The sequence below is a fragment of the Kogia breviceps genome, chromosome 8 (assembly GCF_026419965.1).
Source record: "Kogia breviceps isolate mKogBre1 chromosome 8, mKogBre1 haplotype 1, whole genome shotgun sequence".
In the NCBI taxonomy this organism is placed as follows: domain Eukaryota; kingdom Metazoa; phylum Chordata; class Mammalia; order Artiodactyla; family Physeteridae; genus Kogia; species Kogia breviceps.
Window position 1 is genome coordinate 108,171,927 of NC_081317.1, and position 21,464 is coordinate 108,193,390.

The 21,464-nt window shown below is 52.6% G+C and overlaps 1 protein-coding gene across 1 annotated transcript in view; it reads right to left on the reverse strand.

Annotated features, from left to right (window-relative positions):
• Positions 1–15,630, reverse strand: part of SCARA5 (scavenger receptor class A member 5) — a 121,036-nt gene extending 105,406 nt beyond the window's left edge. Inside the window, exons 1-2 of the mRNA XM_059071348.2 lie at positions 15,257–15,630; positions 10,990–11,110 (exon numbers count right to left, since the gene is read on the reverse strand). Of these exons, the coding sequence (XP_058927331.1) occupies positions 10,990–11,104 (115 nt within the window). The 5' untranslated portion in view covers positions 11,105–11,110; positions 15,257–15,630. The remainder of the gene's footprint in view (positions 1–10,989; positions 11,111–15,256) is intronic.
• Between the last annotated feature and the right edge of the window lie 5,834 nt (positions 15,631–21,464).

Genomic DNA, 21,464 nt, shown 5'->3' on the forward strand with positions numbered 1-21,464 from the left:
GCCAGACAAAGGAGACTACAGTTCTCTGCGGGATCCCATGGGATCCCATTTCTAAGAAAAGGAGAGGGAGGGATGGTGGAGCTAACTCAATTTAGATGCTCTGATGACCTAGGACAGTTTCTCCAAGTACTTCTAGAGATATTTTGTAACTGCCCTGCAGTACTTGTTATTTTTTCCATCCCTATCTATTTCTCAAGTTACTCTGCATAAAACTTCTTGAGAAAAATCAGGGGCTTGTGTGCTTATTTATCAGCAGTGGGAAGGGACTCTGGCTGGTGTGCATATAATTTTGCAGCTGGAGCTGAGGGATGAAGAGAGAAAGCCAGGTGGGAGGGGACAGAGGGCAGTCAAGGTGAGCTGGCTGGTCGCTGCAACCCAGGAGGAGGGGAGAGGCCAGGGAGTCCCAGGAAGAAGAAGCAGGTCCTGGGGCTGGGGAAAGATGTCCATACTCTTACCCAACATGGGCACTGCATGGATTGGAAGAAACGCTGTCTCAGTGCAGAGAGACTCAAAACAACAGTGGGCTCGGGGTTCGGCCTAAATAGGGGCCAAAGACCCTCCTCCAATAGAGTGGCTCTGGATCCCTTACAGAAAGATTCCCGGTTCCTTTCCTGGCGCCTTGTCAGAGGAAATAAATCATCTGATGATGTGTTAGCAATGTGGAGGCCAGGGCTCAGCTATTTCCATGTTTAAAACATTACTCTTTCCAGGCTGCTAGAGCAACCTCCGGCCCATTCCCTGGTCCACCTTTGTTTGATGAATTGGTTTATCCTCGGGGCAGGAATGGATACCTGCCCCCAGTATATTTAATACCCTCCACCCCACCCCCGTCTCACTCCCCCAAATCCCACCACCAACTGGGTTGGAAGGGCCACCTGGCTGTTTGGTTTTGAAGACAGGAAGGCTAAAGTCTCAGCCCGTGTCACCTGTACGGGAGGGAGCTGGGACTGTCCCTGAAACCTCCAGGCTCAGAAGCCTCCAGCTCTGGCCTCTGCACAGGAAGCAGTGCAGGCTGGGCCACAGGTGGGAGTTCAGCAGATCTGAGAGAAGCTGATGGTCCTCAGACCCACTGAACCTCTGTCACCTGCTAAGGCCTAGAACCAACAGCTGTCAGGTGTAGAGCTTCCTTGGGAGATCATGGCCAATAATGAGAAAGGAATTGCACCCATCAATCAATGAACAAAAATACACATTTGTCGAGGGTCAGCTCCCAGAGAACAGGGTCTGTGATTCATCTCCAGATCCCACAGGTCCTGGCATATAGCAGATACTCAGTTAACATCAGTTGGCTGTTTGTAGATAAGTGAGACGAATAAACTGAACACAGATTTACTGGCCCTTCCAAGCCATCGTTTAGGCTTTTGTAAGAACCATGTATTCTAGTTTCTGTACTTGATGCTTTGACATCTTGGAGCCTTGGTATAGGAAACATCCTCCTCGCCACCACTCAATTCACCTTTGTATCCAGGAGTTGTGTTGTTTCCTTTGGTGATGGAGTTTTGACCCTCCAAGACAGGTTCATCATCTCCTAGAACCTAGGACCTAAACTAGATACGAAAAACTTCAGGGCTTTGAAAACTTACCTAGAAATAGAGTAGCTGGAACAACCATTTTTATATTCCTGGTCACAAACAGAACACTTTACCAGGAGGGCCTTTCTCAGAGGGCAGGGAAAGGACACACCAACAAGCTGAGGGTCCTGGAGCTGCCCTGGGCGTCCCGAGGTAGGCAGGCTTTTCTTACTTCCACCCACTGGCAAGACAGTGAGTGCCCTTTTCACCTTCAGTCGGTCAGCATCCAGGGACCACCCCCCGCCCCCCAGTCCCCATAAACCTACATGTGAAAGGCAGCTCCACCTGGACACACTGGAAATGCTTAGAATACTGAAGATGTCATATTTACATTTTAATCGGTGCCCTTAGGTCAGGGTCAGAAGATCATCATAGCTCCAGAGGGAAGAAAGGAATTCCTACGTAATATGCTGAGGTCAGAATGGGACCAGAGAACCAAGATGCCCAGATAGAACGTGCCGGGCAAAGGGACAAGATCAAGCTCACTGTTACCCGTGCACAAACTAGGAGATCATTTTCAAACAGAGACACTGTTAGGAGTGAACAGTGCTCAATGAATGAACACGCAGGGAGAGCCGAGCGTCATAAACCCAACGGTTCCTGCAAGCTTCAGACAGGACACTTGTCCCAGTCTCCCCTGCTCTCTTAATCCTTCTCAATCTGCACCTCCCAACCCGATTGCTGCCATCTGCTGCCTTCGGGTCTCTGGGACGTTCTATCTTCCCAGTCCCTCCTCCACCAATTGTAGAAACTCACCCACACGGAGCGGCAGGAGAGGAGGCCAGCAGCCAGCCCCTCCCTGCAGCCCCCTCTCTTAACAGGACTTCCTAAACACATGGCTTCTTCTGCCCGCTATAAACGTCTTGGGTTATCTTGACTTGAACTCAATCTCAAGCCAGATAGCAGGAAGTAGGAAGGTACAAGGGAACAGGTGGGCTTCAGGACACCATACGGAAGGCTGGAACCATCTCGGGCCCCCATCAGTTCTGTGGCTGGGCCTTAGGTTAACCAGCATCTGCGTCTGCAGGGCAGGGTCCTTGCCAGCCCTACCCTGCTGGGCTCCCTCTTCATGGCCGCGTTTATATCTTCCGAAACCTACTGCTGAACTCTGCATATGCAGTTCAGACTCTAGTCCAGAAGCCGCAGGTGATGGTGGGTGTAGGGGGAGGACTCTGGAGAGAGAGGGGCATTTCTCTGACCTAATGTCTGTAGAGGATAGTGTCCCAGGCTTCCCTCTGAAGCCATTTAAGACCCTGTCTTTGTGCTCTTGTCCAAACCTATGTGGGTTTATATCTATTTCCTCTTACAATAATTTCATTCCACCTCTCTCCTGCAACAGAGGCATTTATTCCCACGGCCCCGTCCTAGCTTTGTCATCGCCCAGGACGTCTCCACCTCTGAAACCTGAAACTCCGAGAATCCACTCTCAGCCCCTCACCACCAGCAGCCTAGCTCTTGAAAGTCCAGGGTCTCCGAGTCCTGGAACCGCAGTGAACAGGGTGAGCTACGCTCAGGGGCGGGGTTTAAGGATGGGGCGGGGTTTAAGGATGGGGCGGGGTTTAAGGATGGGGCGGGGTTTAAGGACGGGGCGGGGTTTAAGGACGGGGCTGGGTTTAAGGACGAGGCAGATGTGGATTTGAATCCGGGCTCTGCCTCTGACTACATGGGTGGCCGTGGGCAATTTGCATCACCTAAGATGTTACCTTCTCATCAACAAACTGGGAATAATAATACGTCCTGAAGTGTTTTTTTAAATTTACCTTAATTATTTCTTTTATTGGAGTATAATTGCTTTACAGTGTTGTGTTAGCTTCTGCTGTACCACGAAGTGAATCAGCTGTGTGTATACAGATATCCCCTCCCTCTTGGACCTCCCTCCCCATCCCTGCCCCCTACCTTCCCACCCATCTAGGTCAGCACAGAGCACCAAGCTTAGCTCCCTGTGCTTTGGAGACAATGTATTGAAGCCCTGAGCACAGCCTGGGGCTCCATCAAGGGGAACCATTGTATCATGATAGCTTGTATGTATCACATCCTATCATCACTGCTATAGGACCCCCGCCCCCTTCCCACCACCTCCCTTGGCCTCCCCCCGATCTCCCTGCCTCCACAAGAGCCAAAATGATCTCCAGAGCTCCTGGCACTCCAGGACAAGGCCCCCTTCCCCTGGCCCACACACCACGGTTGGGAAGGGGGCTCTGGTGCCCTAGGGCTGTGTGCTGGATTTTGAAGGCTCAGCCCGAGTAAAAACGTATAAATATCTCCAACACTTTTACAGTGATTACGTACCAAATAGATACTATTTTTGATATACTGGATTAAATCAAACATATTCCTGTATTTAAATTCGGTTCATCTGTGTCTCTACCTTTTTGTGTGGCTACTAGAAAGTTTAAAATTGCACACGTGGCTCACATGACATTTTGATTGGCTCTACCAATAATCAAGGCCCTTTCTTAATCCCAATTTCACAAGTCCCAGGTGAGAGCTACCTCTCAGGTTTTCCTGGTGCCTTCCGTCCAGAACGCCAACTCGGCATTCCCTGACCTCACCAGGACCTACTAACCATGGACCCCACCGTCTTTCCACCACCCTTCCCGTCTCCCATCCAGCCTTCCCTTCTTGTCCGACTCGCATTCCGTGATTTACGTTACCCACTCTCTCCCACAGCCTCCCCTCTTTCGTCCCTCTCTGGCTTCCTCTCACTCACTGGGCAGAGCTCTGACCCTGGTTAAACCTAACTCTGCAACTGCACAGCATCCACAGAGTGGAGCACGGCTGGGAAGGGAAGGACACGCCTCCATGCTCCTGACTTTGCAGGAGAACTTCCTTCCTTCCCAAGGCAGACTGCAGAACTCTCCCCTCTAAACTGCACTTCCATTTGAAAATGAATCACATTATAACGTGGGGTCTGTGTCTTCTGGGGACTTTAAGCCCCTTGAGGGCAGGAACCAAGACCTTTTATTTCTGCACTCACCAGCAGCACCATAAAACCCTGTCCTCTTTGGATGAAGGAGGTTCCAGTTCCTTGTGTGGACCCAGGTGCCTGGGGTGAGTAAGGCTGTGTGTAGTCTGCACCAAATGCCATCCTCCACCAGGAACAATGAAATGCACCCCTTGACTCTTCTGGTAGCCAACCTCAGGGACCTACTGTCTCTGATGGGGGTAGGGGGGGTGGACAGACTCACACCTGCCACCGAGTCAGGTGCGCTCGGGACCCAGAATATTTCTTACAGATCCTATTGTACTCTTTGGGGATTAGGACTGAAAGAACTTGCTTGGTTTCCTCTAGTATCTAGTCTTCATGAGGAAGCCCACTAACAAAAACTCTGCTTTCTTTAGCACAAGGAGGAACTAGGCTTAAAACACTGTCCAGGGGCTTACTTGGTGGCGCAGTGGTTAGGAATCCGCCTGCCAATGCAGGGGACACGGGTTCGAGCCCTGGTCCGGGAAGATCCCACATGCTGTGGAGCAACTAAGCCCGTGCGCCACAACTACTGAGCCTGCGCTCTAGAGCCCGCCAGCCACAACTACTGAAGCCCGTGTGCCACAACTACTAAAGCCCGTGTGCCTGGAGCCCATGCTCCGCAACAAGAGAAGCCACCGCAATGAGAAGCCCACGTACTGCAACGAAGAGTAGCCCCTGCTCACTGCAACTAGAGAAATCCCGCATGCAGCAACAAAGACCCAATGCAGCCAAAAATTAATTAATTAAATAATAATTTTTTTAAAAAAAACAGAAAAAAACACTGTCCAGGCCAGGGGTCTCTGAGAAGTGGCGTGGGTGCTTCCTGGGAGACCCTGGGTGGCAGCAGCTGTCCCTGACCTCCCTGTCACCCCCTGTCCTTCTTCATTTCCCCAACATGCACAGGGGACTCCCCAAAGGGAAGGGAGGTGAAATAAGTGTGTATCGAGGGTGCCCTACTCGGGTTCTATCACGCGATTCCCCCACGGATCCTGTGAGTTGAATAACATTATTCCCATTTTGCAGAGGGGAACACTGAGGATGAGAGGGTCAGGGCCCCGGTGAAACAGACGGCCCACTTAAATTAGGAAATGTCATCAAATTTAATAAAGGGAATATATGCAAAGGTGTGGCCAGGGTGTAAGATGCCCTCAAGGGCCAGAGTGGTGTCCTTGGACTGTAACCACCTCGGTTACGAAGCCCAGGAGGGGAACACTTACTGGAGCCTAGAAGGAGAAAGCCCGAGTGGAGAGGGTGGCTTACAAGGGGCTGTGACCTCGGGTGGAAGGACACAGTGGCCCAAGACGACCCCATAGGGCAGGAGCTGGGGATAAACACGCAACCTCCCATCTTCCATCCTCCCCGTCCTGCCAGGGCGGCTCCCCTCAAGGCAGAGAGCAGCAAGTGGCAGAGGGTGGGAATGGACCCGTGCGAGCCCAGACCTGCCAAAGTTCAACATCTTGGTACCTCCCTGGGCTGTCCCCGCTCTTGTGGAGGGACAGTCCCTGGGGCCCAAGAGATCCAGGATCCTTCCTGGCCACCAGCCCCCAGTAAGCTGGGGGAGCTGAGTGCACCACGGCACCGCATGAGTTAACATCTCTGCTATTCTCCTGCTCCAGTGCCGGATTCTCCAACCTGTAGAGGGCCGGGCCCTCTGTGAGGCCCCAGCCAGACCCTCCCAGGAAATCCACTCCCACCCTTGGGCAGCTGCCCGGCAGCCCGCAGCTACGCCAGATGAACCAGGGAGATCTGATGGATGAGAAAGTAGATGTGGGGACTCCCTTAGGAGAATAATTTAATTTTATGGGGCAGGGACGCAGGAATGGGGAGCTCAGGCCCTAAACTCAGCAAGCGGCCTGGCTTGCAGGCGTTGGGCGCGGCCAGGAGCATGTGTAACTCATTACCTCTGCAAGCCTCCCATTTGCGGCCGACGGATGATGCTGGGAGCGCGGTGGAGGGCCCGAGGCCACGGGGTGAGCGTGACTGCGATATTTTTCTGACACTAACACCTCTCTCTGGCCCTTGGAGAGGGCCGTGGAACACCACCCACGCCCAGCCCTCCGCCTCTGGGCGCCACACTGGAGAGGCTTCAGCTGTCCAGGCAGGAAGAGAAAGGCAGGACCAGGGAGGGGAGGGGGAGGGGGCACAGAGGAGGCGGGGTGAGGAGGGGTCGCAGGCCCAGACAGCCCCTGTTTGGGTTTCTGCTCCAAGGGAGGTGTTGGTGGGCCCTGAGGTCAGCGGGGGCTTGGCTGGAAGACCTTGGAGGTCATGTTCTGCCATGAGCCCGCCCACAAATTCCAGCCACACAGGTGGAGCCCACGCTCTGCCCTGCTGGAGACCGGGAGGTGAGGAGGGCCCTGCCTGGGCGTCTTCCATCCACAGTGGGGGCTCAGACACAGGAAGGAGGCGGTGGGGTCCTGAGAGGTGGCCCGCCAAGGGGTGCAGAGGATGGAGAGGTCCCAAAGGTGTCACCAGGGAGCAGGGGTGCGAGGGAGAGAGCCTGGAAGGATGTGGGTGGCACCATGCAGGAGAGAGGCAACGTGGCCTGTCATGGCAGGCGCCTACTAGCCCCTCAGCTTCCTTCTCACCCGGTGCGTGAACAGAAGGGAAGGCACGGGGTTGGGGGGCGGGGGCAGGGAGGAGGAGAAGAGAAGACCACGGGAGGGGAGAGCCCGGGGGGGAGGGGGGAGGGACCTGTAAATAACGCTGCGTTTTTTACACCCTGTCTTTAAAGTCCCACCTGCGTTAACGCCTGCCTCAGTCATACCTCAATATCTAGGCTGCAGTTTTGCAGCTTTGCTCCCCTGGATCCCAAGATCCCCGGGCCCAACAGGAGGCACCCCCTGACCTCCCATCTCCCTGCTTTCAAGGAGAAAATCCTGGGAGGGACTTGGAGCCCCTACGAGGCCTAGCAGAGGACACTGCTTTCATTTACTCAAGGCCTGCAGCGGGGGTGGGGTGGGGGCCGTGGGGGGTGCTGGCAGGGTCCCCACCTCTGCTTTCCCACCAACCTCCCCCGGCCCCTACCAGCCCCACCCCTTCCTCCCTCTCCTGTTAACTCTGCAGAGATGAGGATCAAAGCAGCAAAGTGCCGGGGAAACGGGTCAAATCTGGCTTGAATTTCCCCCAAGTCGGAGCTCACCATTTTCCTCTTAGAAACGAGAGCGAAGGGGAAAAAAAAAAATCAAGCCAGAAACCTAGGAGCCTTTAGGTGGTGATTTCATCTCAACACTCCAGTCTTTCTGGGGTCTTCACGGCCGCCCCTCCACCCTGGGGGCCCCATGTCTGGCGTCCGGGAATGAAGTGTGGAGGAGACCCAGACGATGTGGGAATCAGGTTTAGAATTTATTTGTTCTGCCACCTTTAGATTTCAAGGACCCCTGTGTTTGCTCAGCCGTTCGTTTTTTCATTCAGTCGTTCAACAAATATTGATACTTAGGAGCACCTGCTGTGCACCAGGCTGGGAGACACTGATGAACAAAACAGAGATGCCTGCCCTGGCGCAGCCTATCTTCTTCCCGTGAGGAGCAGAGAGTAAATGATAAACGTGATAAATAAGAAAACGATATAGTGTGTTGAGGAGACTAGGACCAGGTGAAAAAGGAGAAAGAGAAGCAGGGAAATGGGTGTGCAGGGGAGGACAGGAAGCCCTGACACAGAGGTGAGATTTGAGCAAAGACCAGAAGGAGGTGAGGGGGACGCCTGGAGGGTCTGGGGGCAGCGTACGTCGGGTAGAGCGTGCCAGCAGGTCCGCTGTGAGGGTCAGAGGCTCCTTGGCCACAGTCAGTGGCTAGGTTTTTATTCCCTTCAACGTGGGAGCCTTTGCTGGGCTTTGTTCCAACTTAGGTTTTAAAAGGACCACACGGCAAATACAACATCCAAGTCTGTTTCTGTGCACAGGATTTTAGGACTGGATGGGAGCTCAGAGACACCCCCTCTGCCCCTGTGGAGCACTGAGATGGAGACACTGAGGCCCAGAGAGGGGACGTGCCCATCTGGTCACATGCCCCTGGGGCAGGGGGGGGACAGGGGAGGGAAGAGTCAGCATCCAACCTACATCTTCCGACCTCTGCTGTCCACACTTCACGGGGTGCTGCGGCTCAGGGGACCCCTGGGACACTTGCTGGCCTGGTTCTAAAACTGCCCTCTGAACCAGATCTCCCCATGGCTGGGGTTACTGATATTTTTCAGTCCTTCTGGTCCAAATGGCCTTTTTTTAAAAATCTCAGGTTCAGAAAAGGGGAAGTAAGATGAGGTCAAGAGAAGGGGGAACCATGGCCCAATGACACTCCCCAGGCCTCTCCCCACCCCTGGGCTCCCCCTGCATGCCTTTCCCCACTGGCACCCCAGGATGGCCCTGGTGGTCCTGCAATTACCCCTCTGAGCTGTACCCCAGTTCTTTCTTGCCAAATCAGGCCTCTTTACTGATGGGCCAGTGGGGAGAGAGGGGGGATGCAGGAGGTGAAAGCCAGCTTGGCTTTGCTGTTGTACATGGGAAGAGCTGAGCATTGGTAGTGACCCAGCTCCCTGAGCGGTGGAGGGGGGTGCCTACCTTTCTTCCCAGGTGTCATTCACTTAACAGAAACACTGGCCTGTCTGGTGCAACTCCACTGGTAATACTTTCCCCCAACTACCTCTTCTCCTACAAAATTGTATTCAGTCTTTAAGGCCTTTACCAGAAAGGCTTCGCCCTGCTTGACTTTAATAATCACACATATTTTTACCTCCTTTACATGGTGGGTAATTGCCCCCATGCCAGTCCTTCGCACTGGGATCAGAAGCTCTTGGAGGGCAAGGATGGTTTCATTTCTCTCTGGAGCATCTCTGGCACCTAACCCATAGCCTGACACATTGTGGGTCCTCAAACCGTGGTTGTCGACTGGAATTCAGAGGAAGGGCTCTGATGGTGGGTAGTTTACCAGGGCAGGTGAAGAGCCCAATCTCCTGTCTCCTCTCCCTCCTGAGACAATCCCTAATCCCTGCCTTTCGGAGCCACCCAACTTCCCTTCCTACACTTAGCGCCTCATGGGAGGAAAGACGGGGTTGAATGAGGGGGAGTCATTTCTAATTTTGAGTAATTTCAAGACGAAGGCAGTTGGCGGGGTGAAGCACAGTGAAATATGGTGCTTGAGAAAAAGGCTGAATGAAGGCATCTGGGATGGTTAATTTTATATGTCAACTTGGTTGGCCATAGGGTAACCAGATTAAACATCTTTTCTGGGTGTCCATGAGGGGGTTCCGGGTGAGATTAGCTTTTAAACTGGTGGAATCAGTAGAGCAGATTGTCCTCTCCAGTGTGGGTGGGTCTCATCTCATCAGTTGAGGGCCTGAGTAGCGCAAAAGGTGGGGGAATTCACTTTTTGCTTCCTGCCTGACTGCGGGAGCTGGGACATATCATCTCATCCTCTCTGGCCCTCAGACTGTGATCTACACCGTTGGCTTCTCTGGTTCTCGGGCCTTCTGACTGGGACTGAACTATACCACCAGCTTCCCTGGGTCTCCGCTCTATAGACAGCAGATCATGGGACTTCTCAGCCTCCATAACCACGTGAGTTGACTCCTCATAATCAATCTCTTTGTGTGTGTAGACATCCTCGTGCTTCTGTTTTTCTGGAGAACCCTAAGACAGCATGTTTCCATCTCATTGACCATAAGTTTTTACAAAACTCTCCTGTGAGTTTCCTTCTACTCGTCTTTGAAGTGGGGATGAAGCTCTCCTCCCCTATACTCACTGCAAAGAGGAATGTATTCATTCAGGCAATAAGTGTTTATTAAGCACCTACTAAGTATCAAGCTCTGTGTTGGATGCACAGGAGTTTGCTGTTAGCAAGGGGCTCTGAGCTCCTCTAGAGGAAACTGCATCCGTTGAATCTCCAGAGTTTTAGCAAATAACCAGCCCCCCAAAGATGCAGTGCGGTCTGGGTCACTAGGATGGGGCCCCTTCCTGTGCCAAGACCCGAGGCCTCAGTCCCAGGGCAGGATGAGCGCCTGGAGAGGTGCGTTCCCTCCTTGCAAACGCTTTAGGAAGTGCATCGGAGGTTCGTCACCCGAGAGGGTCTGGGCTTCTTGGTTCAGTTGCCTTTTGCGTGACCCCAGCCTCACCCAGAGGAGAGGATGGCGGAGAGGCAAAAGGGTTGCCCTAGGAGTCAGGAGACTCAGTGCTGGGGCCCCTCTATGACCGACGAGCTGTGTGATGCTTAATGCTTTTCTCAGTTTCCGCGAGCTCATCTGTAAAATGCGTCTCATCTTGCTGGTCACGCAGGTGTGTTGAGGTGCGTGAACGAGAAAACACACAGGAAAGACCTTTCCGAGCACGCATTTCAACCTATGCAGTATTGTGTGTGTGAGTGGGGGGTGGGGGGTGGGGGGTCACCAGCGCCCTGGGGCAATGCCAGGATCCGGTGGAGGGGGCGGGGCTGATCTCGCGTCTAAGACGGAGCCAGAGGCACTCACCGTCCTCACACAGGTTCAGCTTGGACAGGCTCCTGCCATCAAAGGGCTCCTCAAAGATGGAGCCAGAGTCCCGGTCGCTCACGGTGGCGTGCAGGTACATGGCTTTGTTCTCCATCGCGTCCTGCAGCAGCAGCAGCAGGAGAGGGAGGGAGGGAGGACGCAGGGGGGAGAGAAAGAACATAAGCTGTAGGTGGAGACACAAATGAGTGGTGACCCTGAGCCTGAACACTGGGAGCCCCCCTCATCAGCAGGCATCAGCCACCGGATCCTTGGGACCCCAATTCCCCCTCCTCAACTTCCTTGGCTTGGGGAGGCCAAGGCCCTTTGGACCTTTCTGACCATGGGATCCGTCCCGTCCCTTTCATAGGTCTTGGTGGGGCTGGAGCCCTGCACTGGGGGGCACCGAGGGCCATGCTGGGCGGGGCTGGGAGAAGCCAACCCTCTTGACCAAGCAGAGGAGTTTCCAAGATTCTGGAGCCCTGGGCCCATCAGGGAGACTTGGGCTTCTGCTCTGTGTTGGAAATGGAGGGAAACTAGACATAAAATGGGGTACAGAGACCACCAGCCAACACAGCTAAGACCAGAAGTGCTCCCAAACCTGGCTGGGCTGGCATGGTCAGAAGGACTGGGTTCAGGGGACCATAGAGCAGGGATTCACCCCCATGGGAGCCCAAGGGGCAGGTGGCCTCGGTGAGGTCCCCCAGACACTAAGGTCTGGGCAGCCTTAGACTGGGGAGGGCCCTGGTGTACGATGGCCTCCTGAGGCTGGATCGCTGGGGCTTGGGGGGGGGACCCCATGGAATTCCAAGAATGTCCCATCAACGTGGGGAGATGCTGTGAATGCTATTTGAAATGAACCAGCCCTATTTACACAACGTGATCCCATTTTGTAATATCTACACATGTCCCAAGTACGTGACGGGAAAGATATTCAGAGATGTTCTGGGTTTCCCTGGGTGAGACATGTGTTACAGGACTCTGGTTGGGATTGTGCTTATTTTTGTTTGCTGGATTTTCTGAGTTCTCTATGATACGTTTGCATTCTTTGTGTAGTAAGAAGATAAGAGCCAGATCACAAAGTATTTACTGACATAAAATACTCAATATCCTTTTCCCACATATACGCTCAGTGATTTTGCAGATGACTCTCCACTTCCTGCTCAGTTCCAGCCATTGATCTACGTTCACTTTCAGTTCGGATGCTCTTTGACTATCTGGATATTGAACCCCCAAAACCCACTTTTATTTTTTTTCATTTATTTTTATTTTTTATTTTTTTGCGGTACACGGGCCTCTAGCTGCTGTGGCCTTTCCCGTTGCGGAGCACAGGCTCCGGACGTGCAGGCTCAGCGGCCACGGCTCACGGGCCCAGCCGCTCCGCGGCACGTGGGATCTTCCCGGACCGGGGCACGAACCCGTGTCCCCTGCATCGGCAGGCGGACTCTCAACCACTGCGCCAACAGGGAAGCCCCAAAACCCACTTTTAAAAAGTGAATTATTTGCAAGATAAAAGCCCCCGGGGAGAATGGGTGGGTCCCAGGCCCAGCGTGAAGTTAACTCAACCCTGAGGCCCAGAGAGCCTAGCCAGGCGTCTGCCGCTGTGAGAAGGGGACAGGGCCTGGCAGGTGGCGTTGCAGGGACCCTGGCCACTGACTGAAGGGAAAGGAGGCACCCACCCTGTTCCAATAAATAGGGACAATGGCCAGACCCCCTTGCCGGGCACAGCACACACGAATCCCGTTTTCACAACCTGACTTTTCTCTCCAGAGACCTCTGACCTCAGGGCTGAGAGGAGGCCAGAGCTGACCAGTTGCCGTCCACCTGTCCTTCCGCTGGCCCAGGGGGGATGGCTGGGGCTTCCGCTCTTGACTTCAAGTAATGAGATGCCGTCTGCCCCGCACACATGGTCACGCAGGCACACACACTCAGGGTGTTCCCAGGCCCTGTGGGCCTTTCCTCCAGCCAGTGGGAGGGAAGGGTGGAGGGGACCCCGCAGCCCTGCCGGCATCTCTCTTCCCTGCCCTCCGGGGTTCCTGGAGAGACGGCTCCCAGCCCCGCTCCTCCGGGCTGCAGCTGTGTCCAGTTTGCGAGTCTCCTGATGCTGGCCCTCCGTCTAAGTCCTCCACCCAGGGAGGGCCTCTAGGTGCGGCCCCGGGCAGCTCCACCGCTGCTAAGCTACAGGGGACCCTCCCTCGTTTCACAAGTGCTCCTGCGGCACCCTGCCCTCTGGCCTCGGTCCTGGGGAGCTGCAAAGCAGGAGGCCGGTGTCTCCTCTGAGAGAGAGAGCCCCCTCTCTGCCAAAGGCAACAGCAGCTGCCGTCCAGAGCCCGTGGGGTCTCCGAGAACCGGGGCGTGGAGGTGTGGAGCCGGGCTTGGACCAGCCTCCCTCTCTGCCCTTCAGCTCCTGGATCAGAGCTGGAATGTGCAGCGCGTTATCTGGAATGTGTCTGTAGGGTGGCCACTCCCCTGGCCCCTCCAGACCCCTCAGTTGGTGGAGCAGGAACCCTGCGACGCCTGATGGGGGGAAAGGGGCTGAACTGGAGGCCAGATGCCAGCGCCATGAGATTGGAAGCGCTCAGCGGCGCTGCTAATGTTTGCTACTTGGGAATGAAACCTAAGAACGTTCCGTCTGCCCCAGGTCTTATCTGGGGCTGCTTTTCTTTCTTGGGGCATGGGGGGCAGGAATTTGGACCTTCCCAGCCTTGGTCTTATAGCCTTTGGGCCAAGCCTGTGCAACTGATTGCCAAGTGCGGTGACGACACATCAACACCTCCCAGCCCCGCACCCGTGTGCATGAAGCCCCCGCAGTACAGACCCTCTGCCTTGGGGACCTCTCTGCTTCCCAGGCGCCCTGTGAGAGAGGCAGGTGGCATCGGTCTGTCATATTCCCATTCTCAAGATAGACCAACCAAGGCCCAGAGGGGAAGAACCGATGGGTGTCAGAGAGCATGAGGCTTCCCACCCAGGGCACTGGCTTAGGGCGAAGTTGCTCTGTCCAGGAAGTATGTGTCAGTCCCTTTTGGTGGCCCCCTTTCGGGCCCAAAGTGATGCAGTGAAGAGGGCCAGGTTAGGTGACCTGGAGCCAAGAGAGCTGGAAGGGAGGGGACCGGAGCCGCAGAAACACGGGCAGGGTGGAGACACCAAAGGGACCTGCGGGGAGTGCGGGCTCAGAGGACACGAGGTCCTATCCTGGCTCCACTTCTTATCCCTGGGGAACTTGGCCCAATCAGCTGAACTTGTTCAGCCTCAGGCCATCACCTCTGTGATGGACAGAACACATCTGCTAGCCACTTGGTCCCAGTGAGCCTCGTGTGGGACAGGGCACGTGGGAGGGCTGTGTGGACAGGGGCATGCGGGGAGTCGGTGGTGGAGGCTGGTGAGAACCAACAGCCCCACAGCCTCTTCTGACCCTGCCAAGCAATCAAAATGAGGGAGGGTCCCCTGTAGCTTAGCAGCAGTGGAGCTGCCCAGGGCCGCACCTAGAGGCCCTCCCTGGGTGGAGGACTTAGACGGAGGGCCAGGTACAGGGATCCCTGGTCTCCTGAGGCCACCCTCCTGCCTAGCCAGTCCCAGAAGCAATGCCATTTGGATCCCTTTGCGAAAGGCAATCACGAATGCAGACCAGAGCTGAGAGCTGGAGCTGGCTGCTCCAGGTCCCCCTCTGGGCAGCAGCAGGACACAATCAATTCTTCCTGCGGAGGGGGTGGCCCAAGCCTTGCTGGGTTCCAGCATCTAACTCTGCAGGGCTCGTAACTCATCAAAATGAAATAGAGACCACCCTGAATGTGGCCCTCTCTGGAGACAGAATCGCTAAGTCGGTTTGAAGCCCTTTCCTCCTCTCACTGTACTTAGTTCACCTAAATCATAACCTAGAGCTGGAGAGGCACAGATGATTTGTAAATAAGCTCCGCCTTCATGCGCTCCACCACTGGACACACCTGCAGGCACGCACACACACGTAAAGGGACTGTCACCTGTCCCGTCTGCTCCCTGAATAGGCTCTGGAGCTGTGACATGAGCCTTGGAAGAGTTGCCACTAAAGCAGTCGCTTCCTCTGGCTCCCAAATGCAGACTCACACCCACCAGCGCAGGCAGCTGGATGAGGGCCCAGCAGATCCCCCAGGCTGACAGCTAGGACTTTCCCACCCAGGACTAGCACCTCCACGCTCCACATCCTGGGGGTGCTCAAGCCCAGCGCCCTGTGTCCCCTGGCTGCCTTTAGGAAGCTATGCCCAGGTGCTAGGACAGAGTCAACACCAAGACTCACCTGAGGGCCTCCAGTGAGGCTGCAGCGACCGTCCCCTCAGTTCCTGGCATTTGCCATGGTGGCTGGAGAGCTGGCTGCTGCCACCACCCCGAGACCCGGGCAGCCCCTCAGAGCTCGTTCCCACAGCCAGCCAAATCCAGATGGAGTCATAGAAAGAGGCTGCACCAGTGCCCAGGCTCTCAGGGGTCACTTCTCCAGGAGGATCAGGTCAGGAGGCAAGACTCAACCTTGTGCGCAAGTGGGAGTCCCTGTCTTGGTGCCCCGCCTCGGTCAGCCTTGGGCAGCGCTCGGGAGATGTTCTGTGGAGGCACGAGCGGCTCTGCTAGGTACTGTCTGAGCTGTGAACTGCAGCTGCTTCTGCCGCCGGGCTTTATAAAGTTCTTGGAGCAGTTGCGAGGCTCCTATGGAGTCTGGAACGCGTCTCCCTCTAGTGGCCAATCTGAGCATTACAGCCCCACGCAGGATCCAGGGCAGCCTTGGTCTTGGGGACTCCACCTGCTTGTTCTAAAGGCCCTGCTCAAGGTATTTTTGGAACGCTTCTAGCGGAATGGCAGCTAGACCTGGCTTATGAGCCGCGCAAGAAAACCAGCCTTGTAAAGTTATTTATAGGACGGAATTGGCATTGCTTGGTTCATTCACCAAACTTAGCTTAGAATTACTTTCTGTGTCTTCCTGGAGTCACATCCACCCGTAAAGGACACAGATTGCCTGATTCAGAAGAGGGTTCTGGGAGTGCTGAAGGAACGTCCCAAGGTCAAGTTCAATGCAACTCAGTAAGGAAGCCAGCATTTCTGGAGCACTGACCCTGCGCAAAGGTCGGGATACAGAAGTGAGTGACAGGACCCTGCCAGCGCGGGGGGTTACAGTCCAGGCTGAGAGGTGGGCTTGGGCACAGATAACTGTAAACCTAGTGTAAACCTAAGCGTTTACTGTTGTAAAGAGTGCTGCTATGATCATTCAGTGCATGTCTCCTGGTGAGCAAATCGGTGCATTTCTGTTGGGTGTATACCTTGGAGGGGACTTGCTGGGTCCCAGGGTGGCCTGTGTTCAGCTTCAGTAGATATTGCCCAAGAATTTTGCAAAGTGATTGTACCAGTTTACCTTCTCCAGCAAAGCATGAGAGTTCCAGTTGCTCCACGTCCTCACCTGTGTTAGTGATGTTTATCTTTTGTGGCGTCATCATATTGTGGTTTTAATTTACATTTCCTTGACGACCAGTGAAGTTGAGCTCCTGTAACTATACTTACTTAGTTTGATTTTTTTACCTGAACTCTGGACCTGAATTCCCAGCTGTCTGTGCATCTCCGTCCCTGCCTGATGAATTTGTGTTGACTGTTCCATCTGCCAGGAGAGGTTCCCCCACATGTTTGCAAGGTGAAATCTTGCCTCCTTCCAGTCTTTTCTCAAATGTCACCTTCTCAGTGGAGCTGACCCTAAGAATCTTGTTTAAAATCGCTCTCCAGGACCTGCCTGGAGATTCTCCTTACCCTGCTCCACTTTTGGTCTTTTTTTCCCATTATCCCAATAGACTTAACTTACCATATAATTCGCTATACTTGCAAATGATTACTATTATATTGTTTGTGGCCTGTAGAAGGCCAGCTCTGTGAAGGCAACTCACTCATGCATCCCAAATGCCTACACCAGTGCCTGGTACACAGCGAGTGCTGCACAGATATGTGTTGTGTGAAGATCTGGGTAAAGAGCCTTCTACGCACAGGGAGCAAGTAGATCCACAGACCTCAGTGTGGAGACAAAGTGGACAAGCTAGGGGTGCAGACAGGAGGCCTCCAAGGCTGAGCACAGAGAACACAGGAGGAAGGACCTGGATTATTCTGAGCATAGTGGGAAGGCCCAGGCCACTGCCCTTCTCATATCATCCTCTTTTTCCAGAGAGCACAAAGGTCCATATCATATATTTAGTTTTGTTTTTTTTTTTACATATATCTTCACTATAATTTGCTATTTATTTATTTTTTTAATTGAAGTATGGTTGATTTACAATGTTGTGTTAGTTTCAGGTGTACATCAAAGTGATACAGTTTTATATATATATATATACACACACACACACACACACACATATATTTGTATATATATGTATTCTTTTTCAGATTCTTTTCCATTATAGGTTATTACAAGATATTGAATATAGTTCCCTGTGCTATACAGTAGGTCCTTATTATTTATCTATTTTATATATGGTAATGTGTATTTGTTAATCCCAAACTCCTAATTTATTTTTATTTTTAAAATTAAAATTTTTTAATTGTGCTAAAATACACATAACATAAAATACACCACCTTGACTATTTTTAAGTATATAGTTCAGTAGTTAAGTATATCCAAAGTGTTGTGCGACCCTTCTCCTGAACTGTTTCATCTTGCAAAATGGAAACTCCATACCCATCAAATAATAACCCCCCACTTGCCCTTCCCCCCAGCCCCTGAGAGCTCCCGTATACTTTGTCTCCATGAATGTGACGATCTAGGTATCTTGTTATTTCTTTATTAGTGGCCTGCCCTATAAAAATATATTCTTCATTAATTTTTACTTTTAGTCTTTTCTTCATCATTTGTTTTTAATCTGGTTCAGGTGAAATATATATACAAAAAAACCCAATTTTTGTCCGTGGTTCACAAACCAGTGTTTAACTTTTTTCTGTCGTTGTAAGCTTCATAGGAATGTCCTGGTGAAAAGTACATAATCTCTCAAAACCCAGAATTTACATTTACCGTTTTAAAAAAGTAACTATTGTTTAATTATACAGTGAATTTCGTCAGTTTAGGTCTTGTTCAGGAGAGTTTTGGTGAAAAGTAGTTATTGTACACATGAAATGATGTAGGAATGTGGCTTGTGTGGTTTTATCCAAGTTTGTTTGATCAATAACATAAATGCTTTCTGGCTTGTCATTTTATTGCTTATCTCAAAGCACCCATCCGATCTTAACTGAAATCCATCAACCACCTCCAGCCACTAGCCCCAACGCCCCCTGCCAATAAGAGCTAAATGTGAGGCGAAGAAGAATGTACCCAAGGAAAGGGGCTTCCGAATCAGAACAGCCCAGGCCTCTGGAGAATCTATGTCTGATCAGCTTTAAGTCATTCCTAGTGAATTTTATTTCCTTCTCCATAACTTTCTGTATCCACCCCACCCCCAAATAAGTATGTATACTTTGTTAATTAGGAAAAATGCTATAATTGTCTTCAAAAGATGATTCAGGGCTTCCCTGGTGGCACAGTGGTTAAGAATCCGCCTGCCAGTGCAGGGGACACGGGTTCGAGCCCCGGTCCGGGAAGATCCCACAGGCCGTGGAGCAACTGAGCCCCAAAGCCACAACTGCTGGAGCCCGCTCGCCGCAACCAGAGAAAAGCCCATGCACAGCAACAAAGACCCAACACAGCATAAAATAAATTAATTAAAAAAGAAAAGAAGATGATTCAGACACTGTACGCCTGAATTCGGACAAAGCCATAGACTCATAGTGTTGAGTCCAGACCTTAGTCTGAGGATTCCTCCTTGCACGTCCTTGGGCAAAGCACTAAGTTCTTAGTCTCAGCATTCCCACTGGACATAAAGATAATAACCCCTTCTCACAGGGCAGGTCTGAGGATCGGATGGGATGAGACAGTGACTGTGAGCCCACTAGTTTCATGAGGTGTTCGTAGGAGTCCCTTGAAAAAGGGTTCTCTGGTCAAAGCAAAAGTGTCCTTTTACTGCAGGACTTGTCAGAGCCTTTAAGATGCTATTAAGCATGGTGCCTCTCCAAGACGGGGATGGAGTATTCAGTTTTCTCCCTTTTGAAGTGCACACAGAGAACAGGGCTGGTGTTCTGCAGCGCATGCTGAAGGAAATTCTGAGCTATAATAGTAAAAAGACTTTGTTTACAATTAAACCAAAACAAATTTTAGAAAATTGTGAGTCTTATTCCTTTGAGTACCAAACAGTAGAAGATGTCTCGTGCTACTGGCGTGTGGGGAGGAGGCGTTCATCCTGCGAGGATGTAAGATAATCCTGCCTGTCACCTTCCTGAAGGAGGGACAGCGGCCCTCTTGTTACTGCCACCCCAGGCTGCAGCACAGCCCCATAAATAAATGTTCATGAGCTGGACGCCTACAGCATGGCCTTCACCTCCTTGCTCAGGGCCAGTGGCTGCCACCGGCTCACCCTCTCCATCGTGTTTTCTTCACCTTGACGCCTACTAGGCCGGTCCCTTCTCACCCCTCCCCTTCCCACTCACACCCACCCACAGCCTGGCCCCCACCCCCATCTCCCCAGACTTTCCAACACAGCTCACCCTGCAGGATCAGCCCATGCCCTGCCCCTCTCCTGAAGCCTCCTGCACCCAGCGGGCCTCCTCTTCTTCTCCATGGATCTTGTGCTCAGAGGCTGCCCTGCCTGCTCAGGTGCCTGAACAAATTGCCTTAGCTTGCTCTGAGCTCATGGAGCTCAGGGTTCACGTGTCACATACTCTCGTGTGTACCCCCTCCGGCATCTAGCCCGGCAGTAGGCCCAGCGCTGTTGGTAGGTCAACACTTACTAACAGACCCGACAGTTGGCTTCAGAGGTGCCTTGTGGTGAGAACACTGCAGGCAGGATGCCCAACCTTGCCTCCAGCTCCAGCCTCCCAAGCGCTGGGGCTGTGGGCAAATCTCCAAACCCCTTCAAATCTTGGTTTCCTCATCGGTCACACGGAGTTGCTACTCCCCGGCCTTCCCGTCTCAAGGGTTATGACAAGGGAGAGCAATGCTGCAAACTCAAAGCACTTCGCGAACGTTGGCCGTTGTTTTCATTTTTCAGAGTTGACAGTACTCCCCTGACAGGCGGAGTACTCACTGTGACGTGGCTCTCTGGCCCACGTCCAGCTGCTGACAGCTGGCACGGAGTCCGAGGCGGCAGGAGCAGGGGCCCCTGCCTCACGGGGATCCCTGCTCCGCGTCCAGTATGGAACCCCCCCCAACCATCTGATCTGTCCCCACGTGCTCGGCTCATTTGCATTCATTTCCCAGAAGACGTGGGGATGGGTGGCGGATTATAGGGGACAGCTCAAGTTTTCTGACGCTGGTCCAGGGCTGTAGGCAGTAAAGGCCATGAATCCCACTCCCCATTGTAGGCACAGGCCAGAGACCCAAGAGGAGGGCTGGCCTGGACTTCCTCCTATTGTCAAACTCAGTGGCCCAGGGGATCCAACATGGGTCATATAGCGAGGGGCTTGAAGGGGATCTGTCTTGGAGCTGAGGTGATGTAAATTTTGTTTGGGAATTGGGTGATGAAGTCATTTTAATGTGAGCCGTTCGTAATTGGGAGCCAAACATGTTCTTTCAAGTGAATCATAAGGAACTTCTCCAAACAGGGTGAAAATTGGGGCCAAAACTTGGGAGGAGGGATTTAGCGGGATAAATGTGAAATAGACAGCCATGCTGGAAAAACTCATCTGTTTACCTACAGGATATGGGATACCAGGCCTCTCGGGAACACACAAGAGCAAAAAATAAGCTTTTAAATGACTTTGAGGGTGGTGTAAGTCAACAAGAGTTGAGAGAAATAGATATTCAGCTATTTCAAGACCTAGGCTGCATCAGCAGAAGCATGGTGAGCAGAAAAAGGGAGGTGACAGAGCTCCTGCAATCTGTACCACTGAGCTCACACCTGGTGAAGTATGTTCAGTCCTAGGTGCCTCTGATTGAAAGAGTAAGTTGCAGCTTAGAGGGTGCCCACGGATGTGAGTAGGGTGCAGAAGGGTCCAGAAACCAACAGGAAAGAGTAGTGTTTAGCCCAGAGCAGAAATCGCTCATGGGGATGGGATTTCTGCTGACAGATGATATATGAAGAGCTGTCATGGGCAGCAGTGTTAGGGTTTTTTTTTTTTTTTAATCCTAGAGAAAGAGGCAGATTTCCATTCAACATCTAGAAGGTCTTATTCACAACTGAGCTGTCTGGCTCTGGATGTCCTGGCTGATGACTGAAAATTCACATTGTTTAATCAGAGCCTGGGTAGTCTGTGCTGAACAGAAGTACTGCAGAGAGGGTCTCCTAAACCAGGTGACTGGTTGGACCCAGTGACCTCTGATATCTCTCCCAAGTCTAAGAGCGCCTTTACATGAAAAATTTCTCCACCTTGTTAAAAAGTAACTTAAACTGATTTTGCTGCTTAGATTGCTTTGGTTGGGGGAAAGAAAGAACATTCCATGCATGCTTTTAATGTTA